This window comes from Onychostruthus taczanowskii, unplaced genomic scaffold (assembly GCF_017590055.1).
Source record: "Onychostruthus taczanowskii isolate IOZ18803 unplaced genomic scaffold, ASM1759005v1 scaffold65, whole genome shotgun sequence".
In the NCBI taxonomy this organism is placed as follows: domain Eukaryota; kingdom Metazoa; phylum Chordata; class Aves; order Passeriformes; family Passeridae; genus Onychostruthus; species Onychostruthus taczanowskii.
This window is the reverse complement of record NW_024504233.1, coordinates 4,251,703-4,278,714: the sequence shown is the minus strand read 5'-3', so window position 1 is coordinate 4,278,714 and position 27,012 is coordinate 4,251,703. Positions and strand designations below refer to the sequence as shown.

At 43.3% G+C, this 27,012-nt stretch overlaps 1 protein-coding gene across 2 annotated transcripts in view; it reads right to left on the bottom strand.

Annotated features, from left to right (window-relative positions):
* Window positions 1-27,012, bottom strand: part of CUNH1orf21 (chromosome unknown C1orf21 homolog) — a 106,999-nt gene that overhangs the window by 34,052 nt on the left and 45,935 nt on the right. For both annotated transcript variants that reach the window (XM_041420631.1, XM_041420632.1), the window contains exon 3: window positions 10,137-10,231. In XM_041420631.1, the coding sequence (XP_041276565.1) occupies window positions 10,137-10,231 (95 nt within the window). The remainder of the gene's footprint in view (window positions 1-10,136; window positions 10,232-27,012) is intronic.

Genomic DNA, 27,012 nt, shown 5'->3' with positions numbered 1-27,012 from the left:
AGGACCTGTTAATGCAGCTAATGAGCTTCCCCAGCAGCTCTCTTTCCCTTTCTCTAGAGAAGACACCATCAAATCAAGATCTTTCCTGCTGATGTGTGCCTTCACATCCCAAAAAGCCTAAGCCTGGGTAGCCCAGCCCCTGCATTTCCCTGGAAGAATTAAGAAGAAAAGAAGTCCACTGGAAAATGTTAACCACAGTTTGAAGTAATTTTGAGCCAAACACCATTTTCTCCACTACAAATGTGAAACATTTCCCACCTTTGCTCAGATCTAGTGGTGAAGCACAACCAAAACGTGGAACAAGCAAACACAAAACTCCAGCTTGCAGTGGTGGGAATGTTCCTCCTCAAGGATTACGTGAGCATAAAATTACCTAATAGATGGAAAGCTAACCAAAGCAGTGACTACTGAAACAGGAAAGTAACATTTCATGCTTGTTTAGTACAACAGATATTGTCTACTTTGAGCTTAGTTAAATAACCAGTGCTGTCTGCTACAGCATGTTCCTAGGAGTACTCCTCACTCTTGGATCTTCTAGTTTATGTTGCCCATAAAGCTATTTTTTAACATTTCTTACTAAATAACCAGGATGAATGGGGAAAAAAAACAAATTAAAAATAATTCAGGTGATGAACAAAGCTTCATGTGGATTAGATTGGAGAAAAATGGCATTTTTGGTGTAAAACAAGAGACAAAACCCAAGTTATTTCAAAACAATAATGGTACAAAGTGGACTGGGAGTTTCTGATTTTCTATTCCCCGAACAGTGGGGCAACAGGGCTTTAAAAAAATAGTGGCTGATTCAAAGCTTTTCAAACATTAGTTTGAAAAAATAAGTTTGAAAACTGTCAAATAATGACAGCTCTGGATTATGCAACACGCTGCTATCATGTGATGTTCATGGCAAGAAGAGAAGTTCAGGGCTGCAGAGAGCCCCTGGAGTCTCTTCTCACCTCTCCTAGTGGTGCTTTGGACTGCTTTAAGGTCCCTTCCACCTCAAATCTTTGGAGATTTTATGGTTAAATCCCCAAAACTGGGTGCTGGAGATCTTAATATTTTTCATTTGATCGCCTTCAAGTTTACCTCCTTTAACTGCCCTTCAAAGACATCAATTAGGAAAGCTTGCAGAAGAAAACACTTGCTACTGAAAAGAAAACCTGCAGTATAAACAAGTTCTAGTCAAAACACATTGACTGCACAAAGGATCTGCCTGAAACTAGCTCCAAAAGTCACATCCCTCCAAGGGCTTCACCTCAGCTTCAAAACATCAAAATTAACAAATTCATAGAACCACAAAGGTTGGAAAATCCCTCTAAGCATCACTAGTCCAACCATTGACTCAGCACTGCCAAGGCCACTGCTAACCACCTCCCCAGACAACACATTTGTACTGGTTTGGGGTCTAAAATGGCACATCCCTCCCTCTCTTTTCCAGAGTCAATACTGTATTCACACTGAAACTGAGAGATCACAAAGGCTGTAGGAGTAAACATCTAATGAGCACCTAGGGATGAATTTGTTGTTATCTCCATGCTCTACAACAGTCTGAAATTGGCACCTCACCAGATATGGAAATCCCAGACCTTACATTTCCACCACAACCACTTTGACTCAAGGAGTCCCTGAAAAGAAAGTGTGAGCAGGCCACATTATATCTATCATTAAATGTGAACAGATGAAAGGCTGAATTACTTTGCCACTATCAAAAGGAGGTCAGGAGAACACAGCTCACCACTGGTCAGGAGTGCTCCAAACTCACTCTCAGGCCATAGCAGCTGCCTGGATCTACAGCTTTAGTCTCTATCAGTGACTTCTGATGATTTTAGGTATTTCTGCATGATCCATTCTGCCTGCATCTTGCCTCACCCTCTGTTCCAAAACAGCACAGTTAATAATTAACACCTGCTAGGCAATTGCTGAATAGCAAGTACCAAAACAGAGGATACAGAGAGCCCCTGTATTCTCTTCTCTTGCTGACAGCTTGCAAAATCCTACAGCTCATCTTTCTTAAAGCTTCAGTTCTGCAAGTGTGGAGATGCTCATGTTCTTTAAAAAAAAAAAAAAGAAAAAGAATAAAAAAGAATTTGAAGGCTCCTGGTCCTCACAATCATGGAAGAAACTCTTAAATCAAGAGCCTGACACCTTGCCATGACTGCTGACTCCTCTGTTTCACCAACAGCTCTGTGTCCATCCTCCTCAACAGCATCAGCTTTCCCAGAGAGGGGGGGAAATCCCAGGCAGAAACTCCCCTGTTAAAATGATACAGGCATGGAAACAACACAACCTGTACAGAAAATGACATGCTTCCCACAACTGGGAATGTCTCTGCAGGTTTTGCAAGAATCCTTTCCAACAATGTGGGCTGGTCCTGACCCAGGTTCCTGAGAGCTGCCCATCACTGATACATTTTCTCCACCATCAAGCCCACAATTACACGTTGCTCCTGGACACTGTTATTTTAACACACTTTGAAAGAACTGGAGTTACATATTTTTAAGCTTTCTACTTTAAAATCACATTCATCAAGAACTTGAAAAATCGTATCATTCTGCCTCTCCATAGGGCACTGTGCAGATTTATTCAACAAAGAGGGAAGAAGGAAACAAGGTCTGGTCTGAAGCAATGCACCTGGAGCTCAACAACTTTTGTATGATTTTCTGACTTGCTAAAAATATTTATCAATGATGTTCATTTATCTTCTAAATTTTCAAAATTAAATACTGGAGGAAAAATTAATACTTCTTCACCAGAACCATTTTAATGGAATCCAGAAGAAGAATATTAATATCCAGTGCAATTGTTTCCTTTGATGTCTGTATAATATGTAGTGACCCGTGAGTGGAATGAGCTAAAACTGTCATAAATTCATTATGAGAAACCATTCTTTGAAGAATATCAATGCAAATTTGAAATGAAATGAGCAATATGGAAATGAGCTAATTGCACAGCGTTTAAAATAACTGGTTCCAGTAGCAATGTCCTTTCCGTGCACTCCTAATTTCAGCTGCAAAAAACACTGGAGAGGCTGGGTTATGAAAATTGAAATGCTGTAATTACTTAGTACTGATAGTGATAGGGCAGCATTCATTTAGGATCTCAGACTCTGGGGGAAAAAAAGAAATCCAAAGGATGATTCTGTAATTCTCATTTCTCTGAGAAAGGGAACCTCAGATGGCATGCAGCATGAAATGTGCCAACCCAGGCCCTGTCAACAAAGACTGGAGGAAAATACTGCATATTGCCAGGGACTTTTCTAGGTATCATCTGATAAAAGTAGAATGCCAAATTTCTCTTAGTATCCTACAAAGGTTTGGTTGGAAGGGACCTTAAAGCTCCTCCCAGTCCCACCCCCTGCCATGGGCAGGAACATCTTCCACTATCACCAGCTGCTCCAAGTCCCATCCAGCCTGGCCTTGGACACTTTCAGGGATGGGGTACCAGGCATCCAGAACTGTAAAGGTGTTTTCCTCCCTGGGTCTGGCATGCACCTTCCCCCAGTGGGGCCCAGCCCTGCTTTGCCCTGTGTGTCCCAGTGCTCTGCCTGGAGGGAGCCCCAGCTCTGCCCTCGCAGGTGCCCGGGGCAGGGGTGCCCAGCCCACCCACCTCCTTAATCCCAGTGTGAACCCTGCACCTCGGGCAGAAGGAGCTTGGTATTACACCCCTCCCTCCTTCACCCACTTACTTTTGAATTTTAATCCCTGGCTTCCCTTTGCTCACTGATTTTGGAGCTGCATTTCTGCAGCGGCGGCTTTTGTTTTGTGGTTTGTTTCTTCAGGTGGAGGGAGGAGAGTCCAGATGTGGAGCAGCTCCATGCTGGGCTGTGAGGAACCTGTGGGACCTGTTCCCACAGAGCTGCCCCGGGCCCTGGGCTTTGGCTGACACAGCACCTGGGCAGAGTGGATGCCTGCCCCTGTGGGAAAGCGTGGGGGAGCAGGCTGCCTTTGGAGCCCTGCATTCCTGCTCACGCCTAACTCTCAGCAGCACAGGAGGTGGATGGATGAACACCACAGGAACCTCTGCACTTTATCCCACCTCCAGGCATATCTGCTGATGCTCACTTTGTCCTTTTAGCACTCCTATGCCCCAGGACCCAAAAAAAAAGCGTGTCTCAATTTCTTTTTCCCCTCCCACAATGACCCAAGAGGCATTTTGCTGTGGTTTATTGTGGGTTTCACCCTGCCTGGACTTCAACACAAGAACTAACAACACTCCAAGTTTTTCATTAAGCTGAGCCTATATATACATATACACTTATGCTGCATCTATATGTACTGGTATTCCGTACCTAAAGAGGCTCAAAGAGAGATGAAGAGGGAATTTGGACAAGGGTCTGGAGTGACACGGCAAGGGCAAATGGCTTCAAACTCACAGAGGGCAGGGTTAGGTGAGTTACTGAGCAGAGACTCCTCCCTGTGAGTGTGGGGAGGCCCTGGCACAGTTGTCCCATTCCTGGAAGTACCCAAGGCCAGGTTGGACAGGGCTTGGAGCACCCTGGGCTAGTGGAAGGTGTCCCTGCCCATGGCATGGGGTGGCACTGGAAGGGCTTTAAGCTCCTTCCAACCTAAACCAACCTGGGATTCTGTAATCTGAAAGCAGACAGGTAAATAAGGGGGGCAAGATGCAGAGAAATTAATAGCCTCTCTTTTATATATAGAAAATATATTTCTAGATATCCATCCTTTACAGTGGATAATGAACCAACAGGATGAAGTTTTCCCAACACTTGTACTGGAGCTGACCCTGCGCTGGTGGAGTGGGGCTCCTGGAGAATCACAAGCAGCAAGGAAAGCAAACAAGGGGCTAGCAGGATTTAACACACCCAGACTCTTCAGGATGGACAAAACCCAGGAAAGTCTCTTCTTTCTAAGGGCTTGAAGGGTCTCTGGCATTTTTGGTTTCTTTCCCCTTATAGGCAGAGCATGAGCAAGTTCTATCCTGAAATGGTGTGTTCTGAAACACTGCCAGAGCACAATGGTTTAAAATAAATAATTAGGACATTAGAGAGAGAAATCCTCAAACTGGAATATGCATTAATATGTGCTAACTTCAGTTTTTACAAAGCTCTTCACCAATGTACTGCATCAGCACCAGTGCTGAAATAAAAATGCAGTTATGCATTTAAAACACTGCAATTCAAAGCTTACCTAGCAATAATAAGCAGCACTGGCTTTAAGCATTTTAAAGCACCAAATTAATTCTTTTTCCATGCTAAAATTTGCCCTTGTGGTATTTTACATCTGTAGAAAGGAAAACACCACAAGTACCCCAAATAAACCTGGTGGTGGCTACTCTATTTCTTTTAGCTGGCTTATTTCTTTTTTATTTAGCTTTTTTAGCACCTAGATTGGGCAGCTTAATAATAGAATTAAAATGTATTTTCCCAAATTGATGTGGAATTCAACATATATCAATCTTTGCACTGCACATCAAAAATATTTATGATTGATGTACCTATAACATGCATTTTACATCTCGTGTATAATACATATATTTAAATAGGGGTCTTCCCTTTCACATATTACATTTTATATGGTTATTAGGGTGTTTCATTCTGCATTTTCTGCCAGGCTTTTAATTTCACACACTTCATCTATCAGATATTACTGCCTACTTTAAACAAATCACTACAGAAAATGATAGCTGGTGTTGAATACAGAGTCAGGGAGGCAGGGGGTTTGCAATTCCAAGTAATGTGGAGCTGGGTGATAAATGGAGAACAGCAGCTGGGCTGAGAAGCTCAAGAGAGACAAAAATCACATTTGCAGGTAAGTGGAGTGGAAATTTGTGGAAATTGGGTAAAACAAAAAGCAAAACATTGTTATTAAAGGTGGAATGAGAGGTAGCAAGAGCAACAGAGAGGCAATTTTCTCCCAGCTCCAGCAGGAATTCATCTCAAGCTCTAACACGCAATTTCAGTACAGAGCTCCAGGATGAAACACAGGATTATATCTAATTGTTTTTAGGGGTTTGGATAACAAAGCATAAAAATCCCACTAAATGGCCTTTTGTGCCAGTCCAGCCCAGAAAATGATGAATAAAAGTTATAAAAACATCCAAAACCTGAACTGCAATAAATATCAAGATAACTACCCAACAGAAAAGAAACACAGCTTCAGGGATTTGGTATTTTCAGGGATATCTGTACCATAACAGCCCAGTTCAGAGGAAAACTGATCCAGCTCCTGAAGTTTGCCAAAGCAATGCTAAGCTGCAGGAATACCACACACCTTCTCATTTTACTTTTTCTGGCAGTAATATTTTACAATGGAAAGCCAGGAGTGCTGTGAGAGTATGGAAATGAGGACAATTAAATCTGCCCTAATATGAGTATTAAAAAGGCTGTTATGTAATTGTACTCTGTGTATTTAACATGATGGTGTACAGCTAAATAGTCCCTTCCAAACAAGTTAATAGGTCTTTATTAATATGTTATTTTGGTCATACCTGCTTGTAAAATATTAATACTGCCTGCACTTTTCAAAGTGACAAATCCACCCTTAGCTTTGGTTAATCCTTAGGGCCAAAACAACCCCATCCAGATCTGCTGAGTGGCAAACTCAAGGCTGGCAAAACTCCCTTTGTTTTGGAGAAGGCTTTGCATAAAGCCTTCCTCCAAGAAGATGGGGAAACACAGGAGACGTTTTGTGGGGCCACTGTGGAGCTGAAGTTTAGTTTTTGCACAAGGTGGAGTTCAGCACCACATGTGGCACATTGGCACCAAGCTGGGCATGGAGACAAAGCCCAGGATCCCAACAAACCATCCCAGCCAGGCCTTCTGCTTCTGAACTCACAAATAACCATCCCAGCTGCTCATTTACCTCCAGGAATAATAGCACACACATTACCTCCTATGCATCATCTCGCATGAAAACTAGCACAGCTCCCATGTTTTCTTACATGTGGGTAAATATATGTGTATATATATGCACAAACCAATGCTTGTGATTTAAAAACACATATAATATGTAGTACAAATTACTTCTGTCTTTCACCTATCTGCTAGTTCTTCACTGTTCTGACTCTGAACATCCCTGGTTTAGCTGAGCAGCCACCAAAGCACGTGGTGCAGTGACAGCATCCAGTGTAGCCCCAGCTCTGCAGCGCCTAATCCTGCTACATCCTATTCCCACCCTGCAGGCTGGGATGTGGCTGGCATGTGGGACTGCCAGCTCAAGTGCAATGACTCTGGCTTTGTTTTGAAGCTGGAGATGCTCTGGAAGGTGTCAGAGGTACCTGGAATGAAACCAAGAGCAGACAGATCCCAGTGGCAGGTGGAGAACTGGAGAAACAACCTGGCTAAAGAAGTCAACCAGGCCTATGGATACAAAGGAATGGCAGGAAAACAAGCTTGGTTTATCTTTTCTTTTTTCCCTTGTCAAAAGCCTACATTTTAATCGAAAGGGGCCTTTGATTCCAGCAGAAAATGTCTTCCCATGGAGCATCTTGTGTTTCCCCTGGCAGACAGCCCTAGCACAGCCATTCCTGTTGGCACTGTGTCTTAGGAGCATTTCTGCTTTCCCGTGTCAGACCTGCCCAAGTTTGGAGCCCTGCTGAAGCCTCAGGTTGAAGCTGAGAAGGTGGTGATTCACTGACAGAGCCTCATCTCTCCCACAGATACCCACATTTGTACCAGCCCTTCTCTGGCTCTTCCTCCAGCAGAATCAAAGCCTGGGACTCTGACCTCAGCACCCAGTGTGCAGTGACAGCCTCCCTGATGACTGCCATGTCCTCCCATTCTCTTCATCTACTCATGTGACCTTCTTTCCTCCTGACTCAGAAATACTGCAGCACCAGAGGCAGAGATGGCAGCACATCAAAGAGTCTAAGATACAAGGGAAGCAGGTTTATTTTCACTTGAGCTGAGATTTTTTTTTTTAAGCAAGACTTCAAAATACCTTAAAAAAGTAACAGAGATGATAATGGGATTGAAAAATTCAATGGCATCTGAATAACATAAGTATCAAGTATTCAAGCACCAGCATCAGGGGATAAGATAACCCACCCAGAGCAGTTTCCATGCACTGGGGTTACACATTTCATCTGGGCTGTGTTTCTGAAGGGAATGTGAATCTGCAGCCCCCTGACAATAAAGAAATTGGGGTTAAGAAACGAGAGAGGAGGAAAAAGGGCCAGTCGATTCTCCCCCCGCCTTTTCTTGTTCCTGAAATTTTAGTTGCCTGGAAATGGCTGATGAGAAGATGGGATTATGTAAGCACTTGCCAACTTCTCACACGCTAAGGAAATTAAAGCCTCAGTGATGGGTAGCTTAACCCATGCTCTAAGCAGTGAGCTAAACCATGTTTACTAAGGAGAACTTGAATAGAGAAACCCCTTTAAAAAAAACCAGAAGTGATGAGGACTTGACAATTCCCAGGATTAAAAAGCTGCATATATTACAGACAAGGTAATCTCCTTATAGTAAGGAGGAAAAGGAAAATAAAGCCTTTTTGGTGGGCAAGACAGTTTTTGTTTTAAGGCATATCCATCCTGTCTGGCTGAAGACTTTCTTGTGTTATTGCCTTTTTTTTTCCCCTGATAAACATGACAGAAGAGCTACACCAGCCTTCCAAATCCTTACTGTTACATTTTCCAACAAACTCACTGCTCCCATCAAACATGACCCACCAATAATAAAATAAGAAGCATTGTGCTCTTTCTACATTTAATCAGGTGAACACTTGGGTGCTACAAGACAGCTAGCACCAACCAAAGTGCAAAATATCTCAAGCTGGTTTTGAATAGACCTCTAGCAAGTGTGTCACCCCAGCAGACCTGAGCTTTCCCCTGCTGTCATTCCAGTGACATGGCACCTTCTGCAACTACTCTCATTTAACTACAGCTGAAGGCCAGTTGAAAATCTAACATGAATCACAGTATATCCAGAGCTGGAAGGGACTCACAGGGATCACTGACTCCAACTCCTGGCCCTGCACAGGACTCCCCAACAATCTGTTAAAAACCTCTAAATCCTGCCCCAAGCTGAAGTTGCACTACCCATTGGAGCACTAGCTATCCAAAATTGCAGGTAGCAAATAGCTGATTTAGAGGTCGAAGAAGAAATCTATTTCTATATATTGCATGCTGCTCAGCCACAGGACAGGGCAGCAAAACAAACTCCATTTGCTACAGGAATGCACCTGTAGTTGTGTAATGTAAGTGTGTCTAGGAGAGGAAATATAAAGTAGCCAAGTTGCTGGAGCTCACATCTTCATCAACAGTAAAAAATCCCAAACAGCGGCTTTTTCTACAGCTGCCCAGTAATGGAAAAAGGCAAATCCTCAGCTGGAGATAATGGTTATGGTTCCACTGGAATATGCTGCTGCTGTTTCCCCTCTGGACCTACAGATGGAGGGGGGGAAACCCAACCATACTATGTGAAGAAAAGCTGCACTGAATGAGTGGAACCAGATATGAAAACTTCCACCCAAGAACTGTGGGATGTCTTTGAAATCTTCGACTGGTCAAAGCTCCAGCCAGCCAGTAACAAAACCTACAGTCCTTCAGTTTTGGAAGAGAAGAAACAACTTCTCAGAAATGCCAGAAGTGACTCAACCGTGATTTTTAAGCTGCTTCAACAGCCTCTTAGTTATTTCAAGTAGTCCTAAAAGCTTACCTGTGATTGCCTTCCCTTTAATGGAACTACGAGCTGGCAAAGTGCTCAAATCGGGGCAAAAGAAACACACACAACTTTTGTGACTGCTGTGTTATGAATATATTGTTTTTTCCTGTTCCAAACTGCGTTTTCTGGGAATTTTAAAATACAGAAAACCAGCAAGTATCTACATAAGTAGGTAATTTTCTTAATGGCAGGGAAGTGCTGTTTTACTCCAGCTCGTTTGTAACACAGACACACACGTTTCCAAATAAAGAGTACTTTCGGATCTACAAGGAAGGGAAGTGACTTAAAATCATGGAGGCACTCACTCCAAGATCAGGTAGAGTCTAATTCAGAAAGACAAGCAGGGAAAAGTCGTATTTTGCACCTTCCATGAGAGCTTTGCAGGGAGTTGTGACATTTTGGAGAAAATCCTCTTGCCGCGCATAAGCCGGAGCTGGAGGGTGCTGCACGCTGCATATTCCATTACAAAAGCAGAGCCACGTTAGTTCATTAGAGAAGTGATAAGTTCAATCCTTACCAAGTTTTCTTGGTTCCTGGCTGCTATTTTCTGATCATCTTCTCCCCCATTTTTCATGTATTTGACCTCTTCCACTGGTTTGATCCTATACTCATCTGAGCACCAAGAAAAAAAAAAAGAAAAAAAAATTTGAACCAGTGTAGTTCAGCAGCTGGGATAAAAACCAAACTAAAACCAAAACAGCTGACTAGAATAGACCCTAGTTAAGCAAAGCAACTAAAAATTACATGTATATCTTGTCAAAGGCTTACATGTGACTAGTACAAAGGAAGTTTCTCCTGCCCAAAGCTTCAGTAAGAATTTCAGTAGCGCTCTGGTCTAGTATAGCCATGGCACCAGGAAACAGGGATGTTTGGTGGGCAGTCTCTCCCAGATCCCTAGTTTTCTGTTGAATATGTTCAATACATACAAGTTCTTTGCTCCTGCACCCTCCCTGAATATTCATTCTCAGGGGCCAACAAGCCATGGACAGTGGCTACTTGAGAGAAGGCTGCTCATGGGTGTTCTCTGCACAGTAAGGCTGATGGAGGATACTGAAAATGTAGGTTAAAAGCTGGGAAAAAGCCAACCCACACCATAATCTCTCTGTCCTTTTTCAAATTTTGTTTTTCCTAATGACACGATGCAGAGTCACAGAATGATGTATGGAGAAAAGGCCCCACGCTGACCATCTTCCTCTTCCCACTTCCCCCACCAACCACCACTTTTCCTGCACACAAATGTTACCCAGACAGAAATTCAGCCTGAAAATAAGTAAGAAAAAGCAAGATTCTTGGTCTATCCTCAATATTTATCAGCTCTTCAAATCCTAGAATTCCTAGCTCTAATGCCAGTATGGAAATGTTACCTAATACATGTGCTATACCACAGTAAACCCAAAGCTCCAACAACGGATTTTTTTCCTTGGTAGGACAAGATGGGATTTCAGGAAGAATGATTCTTCCCTGCAGCCTGTGAATCCAGTTCTTGCAGGACCAACACTGCCCTTGCTCAGTCACTTTTTTCTCTGCTTATCTTTGCAGCATGTGAATCTATTGGAAAAAACACCCAGAGTTGTGCATCCACCCTCCTCCAGCCAGGATAAACAATGCAGAAGAGAAACTCCATCCCACAAAGGTGGAAAATAAATACAAAGAGAAATGAGACACAGTACACTCGGAACAAAGGGCAAAACCATGGCAAATTAGAAGATACTGCACAAACTTTCCTCTTTCCCTTTGGGTTTTCAAGCAATTTCTCTCACTTATACTAAGGGAAAAACAAAGCACAAATAGATTTTTCTGGGTTACTGTATTGTTTAAAAAAGAATCAGTATTATTCGGACAAAGATGTTTTCAGGAAACTGTTAACCATAGAGTCTATAAGTTAAATAAGCCTTGCTTGGAAAAGTAAGGCTTATTTTAAAAATAAACTTGTTTCAAAAAACAATCTTATTTTTTAAAATACATCATGGTTTTGCATTTGATCTAGTCCACATCTATACATTTTCTTTACTGCAGAGTTCAAAGAAACTGTGTCTATCAAATAGAAGCATCTGAAACACAGAGCCTCAAATCAGATGGAAGAATTTAAGACAATGTCATCAGATTGGTAAATGTGAACAACTCTGAGGGTTTTTTTTCTTTTTTCCCAGTGTAATTCAGCTAGTCTGGAGATGACAATTCATAAACCCAAAAGAGCTGAACACAATAAAGCCTGAGAATTAGAAATAGTTGATTGACTGCAATTATCTAACTTACATTTTCCTCCCTGCCTCAGTGCTCTGTGTTGTGATTAGCAATAAAACCCACACACAGAAAAAGCATCAAACTCCCACAGAGGCACGCAGGGATCTGAACGGGGAAACAGATGAGCAAGAGAAAGCAGTACAAAGGACATTTCCCAACCCACAGCCAGTCCATGGACACTGGGGGAGAGAGGAAGTTCAGCCCAGCCTTGTGGAAAATAAGGAAGGTATGGAGGGGCTGACGTCCCATGACAAAAATAACCCTGAAATGTGTCTGCTGCTTATTCCAAGAGATTAATTGTGATCAAACAGCACATCCAGACAGCAGCTGATCCTGTGGGGATGGTAGAGGAGGGATGCTTCTTGGACACATCATCCCTTGGAGCAAGTCAACCAGGGCACTGAGGAGTCCCTGACTCATTGCCAGCATAATGAGACTGACATGTGAAATTCTGATACACCTGCACAGGACAGAGTCTTCCTCGAGACCAAAAATTTTAAATTCACAATGGACATGAGCACAGGTCCTTCAAATGCTGCATCATTTGCCAGATGCATCACATAGCTCTGAATTGGTGGCAGAAAACTTTGCACAGATTTCTTATGATATTTCCAGAGCTATTTTCCAACAGTGTTAGTAAACTTCCATACTTTCCTCATGATACAATAAGTATTCAATTATCTCTGTCACAGCTGGTGTTACTCTCCCCTCCATCCTACCAACTGCAGAAGTGCAGACAACTGGATAATTTACACCCAAGGTATGCAGCAGCAAGAAAGTTTTGAAAAATAAACGAGTAATTTTTCGTAACATTTTCTGAACAAGTTGAATCCACCACAGCAAGTCTTATTTTGGAGAAACCCAACTTCTCCTTAGGAGAATGGCTTCCCACTGCCAGAGGGCAGGGTTAGATGGGATATTGGGAAGGAATTGTTCCCCGTGAGGGTGCTGAGGCCCTGGCACAGGGTGCCCAGAGAAGCTGTGGCTGCTCCTGGATCCCTGGCAGTGTCCAAGGCCAGGTTGGATGGGGCTTGGAGCAGCCTGGGACAGTGGGAGGTGTCCCTGCCCATGGCAGGGGTGGGAGTGGATGGGTTCCAAGATCCTTTCCAATCCAAACCATTCTGTGATTCTGTGGATACAGATTAAAAAAAACAAACAAACAAACAAACAAACAAACAAACCAGGAAGCCCCTGCAGATGTTGGCAGAATCAGCCCAGTAATAGAAAGTGTCTTAGAAAATTAATATAAATGTCCTGGCTCTAATAGATGGTATCTGTTTGAGCAGAAGAAATCTCTGCTTGTATCTCAAAAAGCAATAAAGCTTTGACACAATCTAAAGCTGAGGATCTGCTTCAAAGGCCAAGAGATGATCTCCTGGGATGAGAGCCACTGGGAAGGGGTTGAGGGGCTGGCACTCAGGCCCCAGTGCCTCAGGGAGTGATGAAGAGCCCAGAGCTCCAGCCCCAGCAGCCCCAGGGGCTTTGGGCAAGCCGTGCACGCACCACGGTGAGACCAAAAGGGAAATGCAGCACTGGCCTGTGGAAAGCCAGGGACCAACTTCATTTTGGTTAGTAACTGAGCCATAACAACTGTTTTATCAGCTACACACAGAGGTGAAGGGAGCAGATCAGAGATTCATTACATTTGAAGCAACATCATTTCTCATTAGCTCTCCTAGTTCCCTATCATAGGCAAAACACCTTCCTTAAAACAAGGAGCACTGGTGTAATACATTGGAAGTATTTGTTAGTATTGAGTAGTCTCTTGCAGGAGGGAGGTATAACTAGATATGATTCCACTTTGCAGGGAAAAGAACAGCTAAGTAATTATACAGAATTATACAGCTAGGGAGGACACTGCTTGCTGGTGTAACAGGGAGCCTTATTCACAGGTAAGACAACATCCTTTACTTCAAATATATTAAATGTAGGAATTAAAATAAAATAATTCTTTTCAGATGAGGGGTCTGGCACTGCATTATGTCATTTTTGGGAGGACACAATGATATATAGACTTTTTTTGACTAGGTGAAGCCAAAATTTGTCTTCTATAGATGCTTTACACATAAGGCAAGGTGTTCAGAAACTACAGATTCTGAGCTATTTATGAGATTGTTCTTGTTCTAAACCTACTGTCAGGATGACAGCACTGCAAATGCAAAAGAGATTTTGACGCAACAGGGACCTTGAAGCAGACCATGAGGTGTATGCTTTAATAACTTGAGGTGAATATGAAAATTAGTTTAAAGACAGGTTGGATGAATGGGCCCTTAATGTCTTTCCTGTAGGTGCAAAAAACTGCTAACCTGGTTTTGCTCACTAAGTTAAGTTTGACCTGGAGTTGAAGAAGTAAATGATGATAAAACCATCTTTTAAGTTTTACCTTTTGATTTGTACTGAAGTAAACACAGCATTTTGAGGTATTTTGGTCTGAGTGATCAGAAACAAATCCAGAGAAATCCCGAAATGTTGACTGAAATCCAGCAGGACCTCATTAAGTCTGGCAGCCAACAAGACCTTTAAAACTCTAAGTTCAGGATAAAGGAAATTTGTACTCTATGAGTATTTACCTTGGTCTTTTTCCTAAATACAGTTTTATATTAAAAAGAAAAGTGAAACATGTTCATGCTTCCTTCTTGTATAGAACTAAAAATCAAGTAGTGAATATGTTAAAAAAAAATAAGGACACTATCAGTCAGAATGTGATATATCATATGTAAAGAGAAATGCATCCTAATGCTCCTTTCAGGAGTAAAAACAAAATCAAGTCCCCTCTTCTATTGTGTGGTGTGTTATATAAAATGAGAAAATTTCCAATAACTCATATGGGGGAGGAATGACTTTACAGGACTGTCACAGCAAATCCTGAGCTGAAGAAAAGCAACTCAATTAAATAGAAAGAAAAACAACATAAATGAACCACAAAAGACAGAAACATTGCGAGCATAACACCCACCACAAATCACAGGATATAAACCAGAAAGCAGGAACACTTCTAGCTCCAAACTGTGGAAAGGCACAGGGAGGAAGAATTTTGAGGTTGAATATGCTGCAAAAATTCTCAGCAGGCAAATCTTATGAATGAAGATCTCCATCTGGAAACAGATAATTCCACTCAAACATGTCACCCAGTTGCCATGGCAATGTGACAGAAAAAAACAGCATTCATTAATAACAATTTCAGTGATAAATGAGTATATCAACTTAGAATATTGAAACAATTACTGGGTGGGGGGCACAAAACTGTGGTGGTTCCCATGAGAAAAATGTCTTCAGCACTCCCAGACACGGCTGTAAGCACCTTTACCACAGGAATATGGGCAATGACATCAATTCTAGCTCAGTTTAAAGGAAAGAGCAACATCAGAAAAAAGCATAACTTTATCAAATGTATCTGGAGTCACTGTGACTTTCAGAGAAATATTTGGTTAAACAGCAAGCCTTTAAGTAAGTAAATGAATAGAATGCTGATTTACACTGATTCCCATTTCAGACATGTAAGGACAAACAGATTTGGTTCTACTGTCATCAGGAGAGATGATGGGTGAGCCTCTTCTCTATTTTTAGCAAGATATCAAGTATCAGGCAGGACGTGAGTGGTACTTCAGTGATACCACCAAGAGGGAAGTTTCTAAACACACCTTCATTTTCCTGTGCCACATATTTTTCTGCAGTTTCTCTTGCCTTTCTATCACACGACATGCCAAGATTTCTTCTCCATCCATACAAAACTACATGTCTGTTCTGTAAAATAGGAGCTTTCTGTCTAACAAATTCCTCTGCACTGCACTTGGTTCTGCCAGGTGCAGAAAGCGCTCCTACTGCTGTGAATGCCACGGATCAAAGCTTCACGTGCTCCCCCCTCCCAAAGGCTTGAAAGCTCAAAGCTATATTTAGATAAAGGACTGAATCGCTTTTTTCTAAAAATATTTGTTAAGAACTGTAAGAGATTTTGAGGCAATCTAACTGAAACGTAGAGCAGCAGGCGAGCCACTTAGATGATGAGCACAGAACATGCCAAACATCCCAGAGTGGTTTGGGCAGGAAGGAACCTTAAAAATCATCCAGTCCCACCCCCTGCCATGGCCAGGGACACCTTCCACTGTCCTAGGTTGCTTCAAACCCCATCCAAGCTGGCCTTGGACACTTCCAGGGATCCAGGGGCAGCCACAGCTTCTCTGAACACCCTGTGCCAGGGCCTGCCCACCCTGCCAGGGAACAATTCCTTCCCAATATCCCATCTAACCCTGCCCTCTGGCAGTGGGAAGCCATTCCCCCTTGTCCTGTCACTCCACCCTCTGTAAACAGTCACTCCATCTTTTTTGTCAGCTCCCTTCAGGCACTGCAAGGCCACTGAAAGGCCTGGAGCTTCTCTTCTCCAGGCTGCACAATCCTAATTCTCCCAGCCCTCCCTCACAGCAAAGCTGCTCCATCCCTCTGATCATCTTGATGGCCTCCTGGGGACTGGCTCCAACAGCTCCACGTCCTGCCTGTGCTGGGATGCTGGAGCTGGGTGCAGCTCTCCTAGCCCATCTCCAGTGCCACTGGGAAGGAGGAACACTCCAAGACCCACAGCTGCACTGGGAGGACACGAGCAGTGGTGGGGCCAGCTCTAGAAAGAGCAAGGCTACACATCAGGGTCAAAAACAAAATCAGAGGACAGCCAAGGAGCAGAATTAGATTGCCTGGGTGGCAGCAGTTTCCAGCACCTGAGTCATCAGCCCTGAGTGCCACTGGCTCACGTGCATCTGGTCTTGAGGACTGGAAGGGTGAGATCAGATCCTCAGGTTATTCCAACCCCTGTGGGTATCAACTGCCTGGATACCAGAGAAGTTACGCCAAAAATCCCCAAAAAAGTCAACAGTCAGAGAAAGTAGTTGCAAAAATCCTGCAAATTAATATTTCTTGAACTAATTATTAAGAAATGGAGGATATCTGAGTTATCTTCTTAGGTCCAGCCTCGAGCACTCACAGAAATCAGCAGCTCTATGGTTCATTTGAGTCTAAAGGGTTAAAGCACTTGCTCAGCTGTGGGGGTGGGTTTCTGATCCACTGGATGTGGGCTGGGAGTGAAATTTCACTGGAGATCAACCAGTATTGGGTGAGCAGCCTGTTGTTTTTCTCCATTACCAGCCCTCAAAGCTATCAATTCACAGGCAATTCCTGATCCAAGTGATCATGGTATTACTAACATGAATAGAATCATAAAAATAACTTAGGAAATAAGTCAACCCATTTTTCTCAAAGGATTATCTGAAAATGCTCATTCAGATTTCCCAAATTAATTTACCTTACCTTGATCCAATCAAAAAATACAGCCACTGCTGGGAGTCGAGGCAGTGGACACCACCAGATACTAAAGAGAGAACAGGTGCATGAACGACACATCAATTCTGCCAACAAAATATAAATCCTCTGACAGAACAGCTCTTTAAAAATCAACACACCACACAGATCACAGCACATCTGCAAAGACCACCCTCGAGCACTTTTCTTTTCTCCTACACAAATCTAACATGTACCCAAGGACTGCCAACAACTGCTTCTGCACGAGGCAGATGCGACCACTAGGGCTGTTTTTTTGGAGGAAAAAAAGGGATTGAGACACTCAGTGCAACAAAAGCCAGTCTCTAAGTGGAGGATTCCTGCAGAACTGGAAGGACATTCAGCAAGACAGGGGCAACTCTTTTCTGAGCTATCCAGCAGCCCTCTGGCATACCCAGTGCTTCATGAAACCTTAACTCCCTCAAGGGTGATGCCTACCTGAAGAAATTTAGCAACTTCCCTGCTACTTTACCAAACCTCCCTCCTGCAGGCCCAAGCCATGACATCTCTCAGCAGCAGTCCCTAAGCTGATGGGTCTGACAGAACACAGCTCCGTTAACTGTCCTGGACAGGACTGTGATCTTTGCTGCTGGAGAAGCACAAACCCTCCTGTTTCTGCATTAGCCCACCCTTCACCAGCGCTGTCAGCAGTTTCCAGAGCTGCTCACAGCTCTCCATCCCTCTCCCAGCCTGATGTCTGCCTGTGGCAGAAGGTGTTGTCCCAACCCCTGCACTGCTGCTGCTCCTTGGGTGCCTCAGTTTGTCTATCTTCCATTTTCTGATTACTTTCCCCCCAGTTTAAAGGTGGCAGCTGACGATGAAGCCATAATTTAGCTCCCTTGTTTCAATCTATAGGTTTAATTCTCAAATTTGGCATGTGACTCGCAGAAACAAACCACTGTACATCAGCTGTCACAGCAGGAGATGTGCAGCCAAATCAAGGAGGGGGTTACTTGCTTCCCACCTTCGCTTGATTCCTTCTTAGCTCCCTCAACTCGTATTTTCTTCTTGGTTCCTTCCACCACTTGGGTTCTTCTCAGTCAAAAAGTCCCCAAGGCTACTACTCTATGTTTTGAGCGCTCATCTAGTCAAAGCCCTGTGAAAACTGGAGTTGTACATACAATTTTCTATCCCATTATAAGTTAAGGATTGTTTTAACTAACCTCACACCAGGGGCACAGGCGCACTGCTCTGTATCTGCCAGGTCTACCTTAGCTGTAGGTAAGTCAGAGGAACCACAGCCTCAGAGGCCATTCCATTATCTCAGGGAAGATTTTAAAATACAACCTCAACATCCCCAAATCCAGTTAATGCTAAACACACAATCTCTGCCTTGCTCCCACTGTCTCTGTGTTCCAGATCTGAGGAAACACCATATGTGAGATGGTATTGAAAAAACCTGCCATGTGATCATATAATTAAAGACTTTTGTGCACTCCTCTGTAATTACAAAGCCAAAGAAGAGTGCTGGTGGTGTGCACTCATAACTATCTTTCAGCTACCCAGATTTCTGCTTGCTGAAACTATATAATTCATATATACATATATACATATATATATATATATATTTACACACAGACACTTTTTTTAACCTTTTTTTTTCCTCATTTAATTAACACATAACTTTGAGGCAGACGCCAGGTTGTTTAAAGGAAACCATTTCTCAGGTGGAGGAGATTACAGCCACAGTGCTTGGCAGGAAGGATACCCGGTAAATGCAATTATCTAGCCCACTAAGAAGATGAAATTGAGAAATGAAAGCAGGAGAGGGAACAAGTTGCAGAGAGATTAATGAAAGGAATGGACAGGAGGAAAACAAAGGTTCTGTGCTTTGAAAATATGACTCTTCAGATGAAGTCCCCAGGTGGGTGTCTGGATCCAGGCTGCCTTGAACACAGCACAGCATGGCCAGCTTAGAAAAGCTCCTTCAACTCCATTTCACTGCTCTGGTTTGAAATTCTCCCTCGGTAAGTTTAAAAAAAACAAAAACCACCAAGCACAAAATACTTAATTCTTTTCAGGTTTTTCAATGTCATTAATGAAACTCCCAGTCTCTGCTGACCCTCCCTTCACCCCATCTGTCTATGTACTCCACTGAACATTCCTCATTTTGGCACAGGACCTGTCAGGGACTATTCAGTTCCAGGAAAAACACCTAGCTGACCATTTCTGTGAGCATCCCTCGTGCAGCACTGGAGGCTGTGCCTTTTACAGCCCCTCTAAGGCATCCACCCACCCAAAACCACTCCTGAACGGAGCTGCCCCAAGCATTCCCTGGAAAATAAGTCATTACCACTCCACACCCTTGAAATTACACATCTCCTATTATTGCAAACACAGGATGAGGTGCCTTCAGTTTCCTTGTCAATAAAAAAGCCAATTCCTCTTTCCTTAACATGCAATGCCATTCTCAATCAGTCAGCTATTAAATGAGATTGTTGCCCCGCAACATATGACTTGAAATGGATTTTCATACCCTTTCTGGGATAGTAACTTTTTTCTATTAATATTAGGCTATCAAATTTTCCATGCTCATGGGCCTCAAAGAGTGTTTGTAAAACAGCAGTTATTTAATTTTCATTAATTCCAATATGGAAGGGACTGAATAAATACCCTGAACCAGTAACATCTCTTCACTGTCAGTATTTCTTTAAACCAAGAGGGGAGATCTAATGAAAACTTGATTTACAAAACACAGCACACATTTCCAGATGCAAAAGATACAGGAGTTAATTACATTATTTTACTTACAGACCATCTAGCAGTTCCAAAAGCAACCTATTGGAAAGATTAATATTTTACTCTGGTTACAGATTTTCCATGACTTCTTCCCTTCCCTTTGGGCAACACTTTTTAAAAGAAAGCAAAATACAATGTCTGAAAGAAAACAGTTTAGTAATAGCTAAAAAAAAAAAAAACAATCCCACCCTGGGCATCCCTGGGAGCACTGTCCAAATGCTCCTGGATCTCTGGCAGCCTTGGGACTGTGACTACTTGACAACAAAATATAGGGGATAATGTGCATGCAAATGTAACAACTATAACCATCACACAATTCAGGAGACTTCAGTGGAAAAAACCAAACCACTACATCCCCTATTTTCCCTCTGAATAGCTCAAGTCATTCATGGAGCCATGACTCCTGAAACAAAGGTGACTGCATGCTCCTTCCCAGCACCACAGAACACGAAGTGCTCTGAACCCGAGCTGCCTGAGCAGCCCCTGCAGCGTTCCTGTGACAAGAGCAGAAAGGAAAAACAGAATTTAAAAGCACCCTAAACCTCATTCTTTCTGCCAGAGCTCCCACTCAAACAGGTAAGAAGAAAAAGTGCATGGCAGGGCATAATGACACCCCTCAGCAGAAGCCAGGCTTTTGTTTTTCACAAGCACATGAGGCAGTAGTCTTAACATTTTCCATTTTGTTCTCATTTTTTTCTGGTGCTAGCTCAAGAGAGAGCACTGTCAGTCTTGGGCCTCTGACCAAGGAGAACATGAGACCACTTGGTTGTAATATTTATTTAAAATACACATGATGGCACAGTGTTTTGGAGAATTACCTACTGGGAAAAAGCCTTCTATATTCACTTCCTCTATCCTGTAAAGGCACCTCTGGCTGTGTATGCCAAAGATGCACAAATACTTATTGGTTAGGTACCTTTTCTTTGTATTTAACAGCTATTTCTACCAGTAGGTATTTCCTAATGTAAAATTACAGCCTTAAAAATTTCAGTTTTGTATTGCTGAAATGAATACCCACCCATGTAGCTACACAAGGCCACCTGGGGAATTGGGAATTATTCCCCAGAGTGAGTCTTTTCCAGCCAAATTCCAGGCTTTGGGGTTTTCTCTTGGCTTTTTATTTCTCCAAATTCGTGGTCCAGTAATAAAACACTTGGAAAATGGCTGAAGGAGCACTGCAGTAACTGAAAGTAAATGGCATTTTTACCAGGATTTTTCCTTGTTTGCATGTACAAGTAGGCAACGAATGCCAGAGATAGTCTTGAAAAGATTAAGTGAAAAACTAAGTGTGTCTGTACCATAAAATAAACGGATTTCCTCTAGCACCAAGGCTGCCAGAAAACACATCCTGGCTCCTTCCTAGCCAGCGCCACAGGCGGATGTATGGCCCTATTTATAGCCCACTAATGCAATTGTGAAATGCACACCCCTTGCACTTCATTTCTGTGGGCTGGGACTGGACTCTGCAGGGGCTAAGCAGCTTGGAGGAAAGGTCACTCCTAGAATAACACCACGTTCTCTCTGCCCACGTCCCAGGCATGCAGAGACTCGGGGTCCCTGGGAGCCCTCTGCGTGCTCTGATGCCGATGGAGAGCTTGCAAAAGGGGAAAGCTCACGTGAAAATAAGCAGCAAGGAAGCGATGACCTGCCTGTGATTAACTTCTGCTCCTCAAACAGGAATATCAACTGTTTGTCCACCTTGGCTCACCTGCTGTCTCTGTACTGTAAATCCCCACTGGAAGTGGCGAGTCCAACTGTGTGTGCATCATTCCAAACCCAGCACTGCAAAGATCTGGATAAAAACAGCTCACTTCCACTAAGGAGAATGACTGTGCAGAATAATTCCCTTATCTAATACCATGACAAGGGGTTGTAAAAACAGTCCAAGACGATTAACCACCAGAAGAAGGTCACTATGGAGTGCGAGAGCTGTCTAACTAATTTATGGATACCTGTTCTAAGTCCAGCTCTCTTTCAGGTAGGAAAACCTCAGCAACCTTTCCATGGCAGAGATCTTCTATCCATTCAGGAAAGGCATCTCTTTTTGGGTATTTCTGATTATTTTTTTCAAATAGGCACCAAGAAATATCTTCAAGCACTGTTGCTCTACTGCCTGGACCATTTAGAACTAAGTAATTTTCCAGGACCCAGGTATCTAAAAACCTACTCTCCCATCACTTCTGAACTGGTTTTCTTCTCTGCTGGATTGGTGAAAATAGACACTGAAAACCAGTCTTGCCAAGAGAGGCAAGGTATGTTCTTGGAGCACACAGGAAACTTTCTACAGACCTGGATGTCACCCCACAGGAACACCAGATCAGTGCTTCTGCACTTCCAAGGAGGAAAAATATGGGGAAAAGAGCAGGAGAAGGGAGAACTATTTCAACCACTATCATTACATACAGACCACACCTAATGGACAGCTGCTGTCAGTCCTGAGCGCACTAAGGGGCCACAACCAGCCCCCTGGGACCCCACCTGCATCTCCTGCCCATGGATCCAGGAGCTCTGCTTCTGCTGAGACTTGGGCCTCCAGTCCCTGCCAGAGCAGATCTGCCTGGCTCTAATCCTGCCTCTGATCCCATCTCCTGGAGGGACCTCAGCCCCACATTGTAGGTATCTCCTCTCCCATCTCTCCTCTCCATGTCTCCAGCCTCGTCTCCTGGTGCTCCTCACTGCATTCCCTGGATCTGATTCATTGCCATGCCTGGGACTGCTCCTTTTGTAATCTTTATATATCTATATATCTGTATTTCTGTGCTGGAGAGGGAGGAAGAGCTTGTTTTGTTACCACTCAGAGCCAACCCATCGTCCAGAGCAGCCTCTTCCCTCTTCTGCAAATGCAGCACCTTTCCTAAGAGCTATAAAGACGAGCCACTTCTGCACATAAAATGAGAAAGCACAGTTTTAATTCACGTGGAAAACACTTTCTTTGCACATATTGATCACGAATACATAACAAAACCTGAGGGTGCGGTTTGGTTTTGTTTTGGTTTTCTTTAAACTCTTTTGCTTCCTTATGGTAATAAAATAGTAAATTATTGACTTACCAAGGGTGTTCGCAGAGTAACACAAATACATCATAAACCTAGATAACACATGCAATTTTGTAACATTTCCCACATGAATATAACCAGGGTAGGTAAGGTTTGGCTCTATTCCTTTCTCTCACTTCCTGAAACACTTATTTAGAACTGCCCTCTGTTTACTCAGATAAGAAGCAGGCTATCAACAAATTGCTAAACAAGGCAAGGAAAGAGAATCACAGAACCACAGAATGGTTTGGGTGGGAAGGGACCTTAAAGATTATTCCATCCCACCCCTGCCATGGGCAGGGACACCTTCCACTAGCCCAGGTTCCTCCAAGCCCTGTCCAGCCTGACCTTGGACACTTCCAGGGATCCAGGGGCAGCCACAGCTTCTCTGGGCACCCTGTGCCAGGGCCTGCCCACCCTCACAGAGAACAATTCCTTCCCAATCCCTGATCTAAACCTGCCCTCTGGCAGGTAAAACACACAGAGTCCAGTACAATTCTGGAAGATGCTCGTGCACGTCAAACCCCTGCTGCAATGCACTCACTCACTCATCTGCTGGTCTTAAGCTTTCAAGCACTGGAACAAGATCTACCTTACAACATGAGCTGCTGGAACCATGAACAACATGAAATCCTCCCTTTCAGGAGCTCAGCCACAATCTGAATTTAAGCAATGAAAATCTCCTCCCCTGAAACTCACTGTTATATTTGGTTTTAGACCCCTGAGATGAGTTTTCAGAGAGTGGGTACCTACAGGCCACTCCATGGAGCTCGGATTAAGAACAAGTGATGTACATGTGATTGTACATGAAATATTTTTCATGTTTGAAAATGTCTTTAAAAAAAGCTATAGACTCAAAGTATGGAATTAGGACACAGCATGGGGTTGGTCCTCTTATGCATCTGTTCCCAGAATGAGTAAGAGCTGATACTGCAGAATGAACCACTACAGCCCCACGAGCTGGAGCAGTTCCTCCTGGAGTGTTGATCAGCTCACCACCACAGCCCATCAAATATAGGCTGCTAGGCAAATAAAGGCAAAGGGAACTGTGTGTTTGGGTGCAGGGAGACCTGATCCCAGCACACATCCACACTTGACAGGACAAAAGTTCCATAGTTTAAGCTACAGCATTCCAGACAGCTTCAGTTCACTGAGGATAGCCTTGCTGTCTTCTAAAACAAAAAAAAAATCTCATTTTCAATTTTAGATTCTTTTTTTTCCCCTGACAATTGAGGGGAAGGGAGAGGAGTTAAAATGGTGTAACAACAGGAAGGAGCTATTCACTGAAAACATTTCCCAGATATTTTTCTGACTGAAAATTTTAACTGGAAACTTCCCCACTTCAAATGGCCAGATGACCTCCAGCATTCTGTGTACTGGAACAAGATGGGTTTAGAAGTTACCTCATATTAATTAAGGACATCTGAACAGTCATGCTAGGCCTAGAGGTATTTTGAATTATCCTGAGCAACATCTCAAGACTGAAGTTTTCAGTAAGATGATACTTCTGGCCTGTTAAGGAAAGAGACTTCAAAGCAAACTAGCCTCTACAAAGGTCTGGTCACTCTATTTTTGGAGATGACAATGCATATTTAGGAGAAGTAAATCATAGTCCCAATTCCCCCTTGTTATTCTCCAGCTGCATAGAGTGGACATATTTTAAAGGTTTCAATTATTTTAGCAATCTGGCATTTACTTCAAACTAAGTAAGAATTCTGCTGTCTTTGACAGAGACAAGGAAGGAAAGTCCTGTCACAAGACAGGGATGAACAGAAGGGAGACAACCCCATAAAACACAGAGGGAGAAAGAAAACATCAACATGAGAAAGAACACTGCCCTGGGGCTTGTGGAGCAATCAGATACTACCACAGAATCCTAGAAGGGTTTGGGTTGGGAGGGACCTTAGAGCCCATCTCTTAGAGCCCCTGCCGTGGCCACAGACACCTTCCACCAGCCCAGCTTGCTCCAAGCCCCATCCAGCCTGCCCTTGTGCATTAATCAATTTTTCAATCTCACTGCAATACTTTACTGCTGAAGATTTCCTTTCCTAGCCTTCTCCCAGCTGTTCTGAGATAAACTGCTTTATAAACTATTGTGCTTTGGGTTCAGCTTTATTTAGACAGGTTTAGCAATTAGAGCTGCTCTTAATAACAGAAATCCCACCATGATATTCCCATTTTCTCAGGAAATTCTGACCTGACATGTTCACTCCCCCTTTTGCAAAGCACCCAGGAGTTCCATGGAAACATCTGGATTAAGCCTCTCAGACTAATGAACACATTCTAGATTTTTTTTTTCCCCAAATCACATTACCACTTACCTTCTTACAGAAAGAATTACTTCAATAACCTCCTCCTCAAAGGAACATCCAATAATTTTTTATAAAGGCACAAATAAAATTAATCTACAAGAGATGCTATATTATTATAACATATGCTGAAATCAACAATGCTCAAGGCTCTATCATCTCAAAACAGCATTTTGTTCTTCATTGGTATTTACATATTATAGTTCTTATGTATTGCCCTGGAAATCAGCTTTGAAGTGGAATGATGAATAAATGAAGATTTATTATTACTATCCTTATTAGAGGGATTTTAAAGTCATTAGAGACCAACAGACATAATAATCATATTATATTCAATCTTCTCTAGAACATCTCCTTTGATAAGCCTGCTAACTCAATTATTTAAATATATATTACAGCAAAATGCAGCATGACTTCTACAGCTTGGGACAGGGTGGAAATTTTTATGTTTTGGTTTCATTTACCAGGATTTGTCCTTACAGAATTCATGGGTTTCATGCGAAGTTTCTTGGTTTTAAACACCAGGATTTCAAATTCACAGCGAGCACCTGGTTCAATGTGTCTGCTCAGCTAAAATAAAAGGTTAAAAGCTGGAGAAGAAATAGGGTACTGGAGATCAATCTTAACCTGCAGTGACTTTTAAAAGTTAAAAAGAAATCTCTCAGAAGCCATGATCTCCCAATAGTCAATATACTTGACTGCAACCAATCCCAACATGAAAGCAGAAAAAAAGATCCAGAGGTTCTGAGGAAGAGCCAAAGTAGAACTGCACCACTCCGAGAAGCCCAGAAAATTCTCTCTGGATTCAGTGTCAGTCAAGTAAAAACTACTCATGGGGACAAAAAATCCAAACACTGCTTAAGTGGATTACTATGACTTTCTGCCTGCAGCTTGTCTGAGGCAGGTGCTAGAGGAAGGAAGGTGAACTGTTCCCAGTGGGGTGTAGTCACACAGTGAGGGGCAATTTCCTGTCAGCCACATCCTTCAGACCCCACTGCCTGCCCAGGGAAGGCAGCACCAGCACTCTGCTCCTTTCCTTCAGTCCTCTCCCTGCTGTACCAAATCCCCCATGTGAAACACCTGAGCCCTGAGGCTCATCCCGGCTGGTTCTGCACAGGCACCTGATGCCACGTTAGTCCCCAGCTGCCAGCACTGCCTGTGTCCCTGTCCATGCAAGGCTCATGGCACTGATATTCTCAGGGTGTGACTGGCACATCCGCCACCTTCCAACCCCACCTGACTTCTGCTTCCTTTACTTTGCAGCCTCCTTGCCAAGAACTAACCTCGAATTCCCTCTCCTGGCTCCTCGTTTTCCTACCACTCACCTTGGTTTAGTTATTCATACTGCAGGGAACTTTCAGTCCCCACAGGCAGCACAGATACTCTGCTCGTGGCCACTGGCTGGGTGAGACACTTCTGTCCCTCCCCAGAAATAAGAAAGGAAGCATCAGGGTGGGCAGGTCCTGCCACAAGGAGCCCAGAGAAGCTGGGGCTGCCTCTGGATCCCTGGAAGTGTCCAAGGCCAGGCTGGACAGGGCTCAGCACACCCTGGGACAGTGGAAAGTGTCTCTGCCCAGGGCAGCGGGTGGTACTGGATGATCTGTAAAACCCCAGATCAACCTCCTCCTGCACCCAGCTCCTGACCTAGAAGCTGTCTTCCAAAGCAAGGGAAAAATGTGACTGCTAAGGTCACCATTCAATGAGTTAAGTCAGATTCCAATTCTGCTAAGGAGGAATCAGT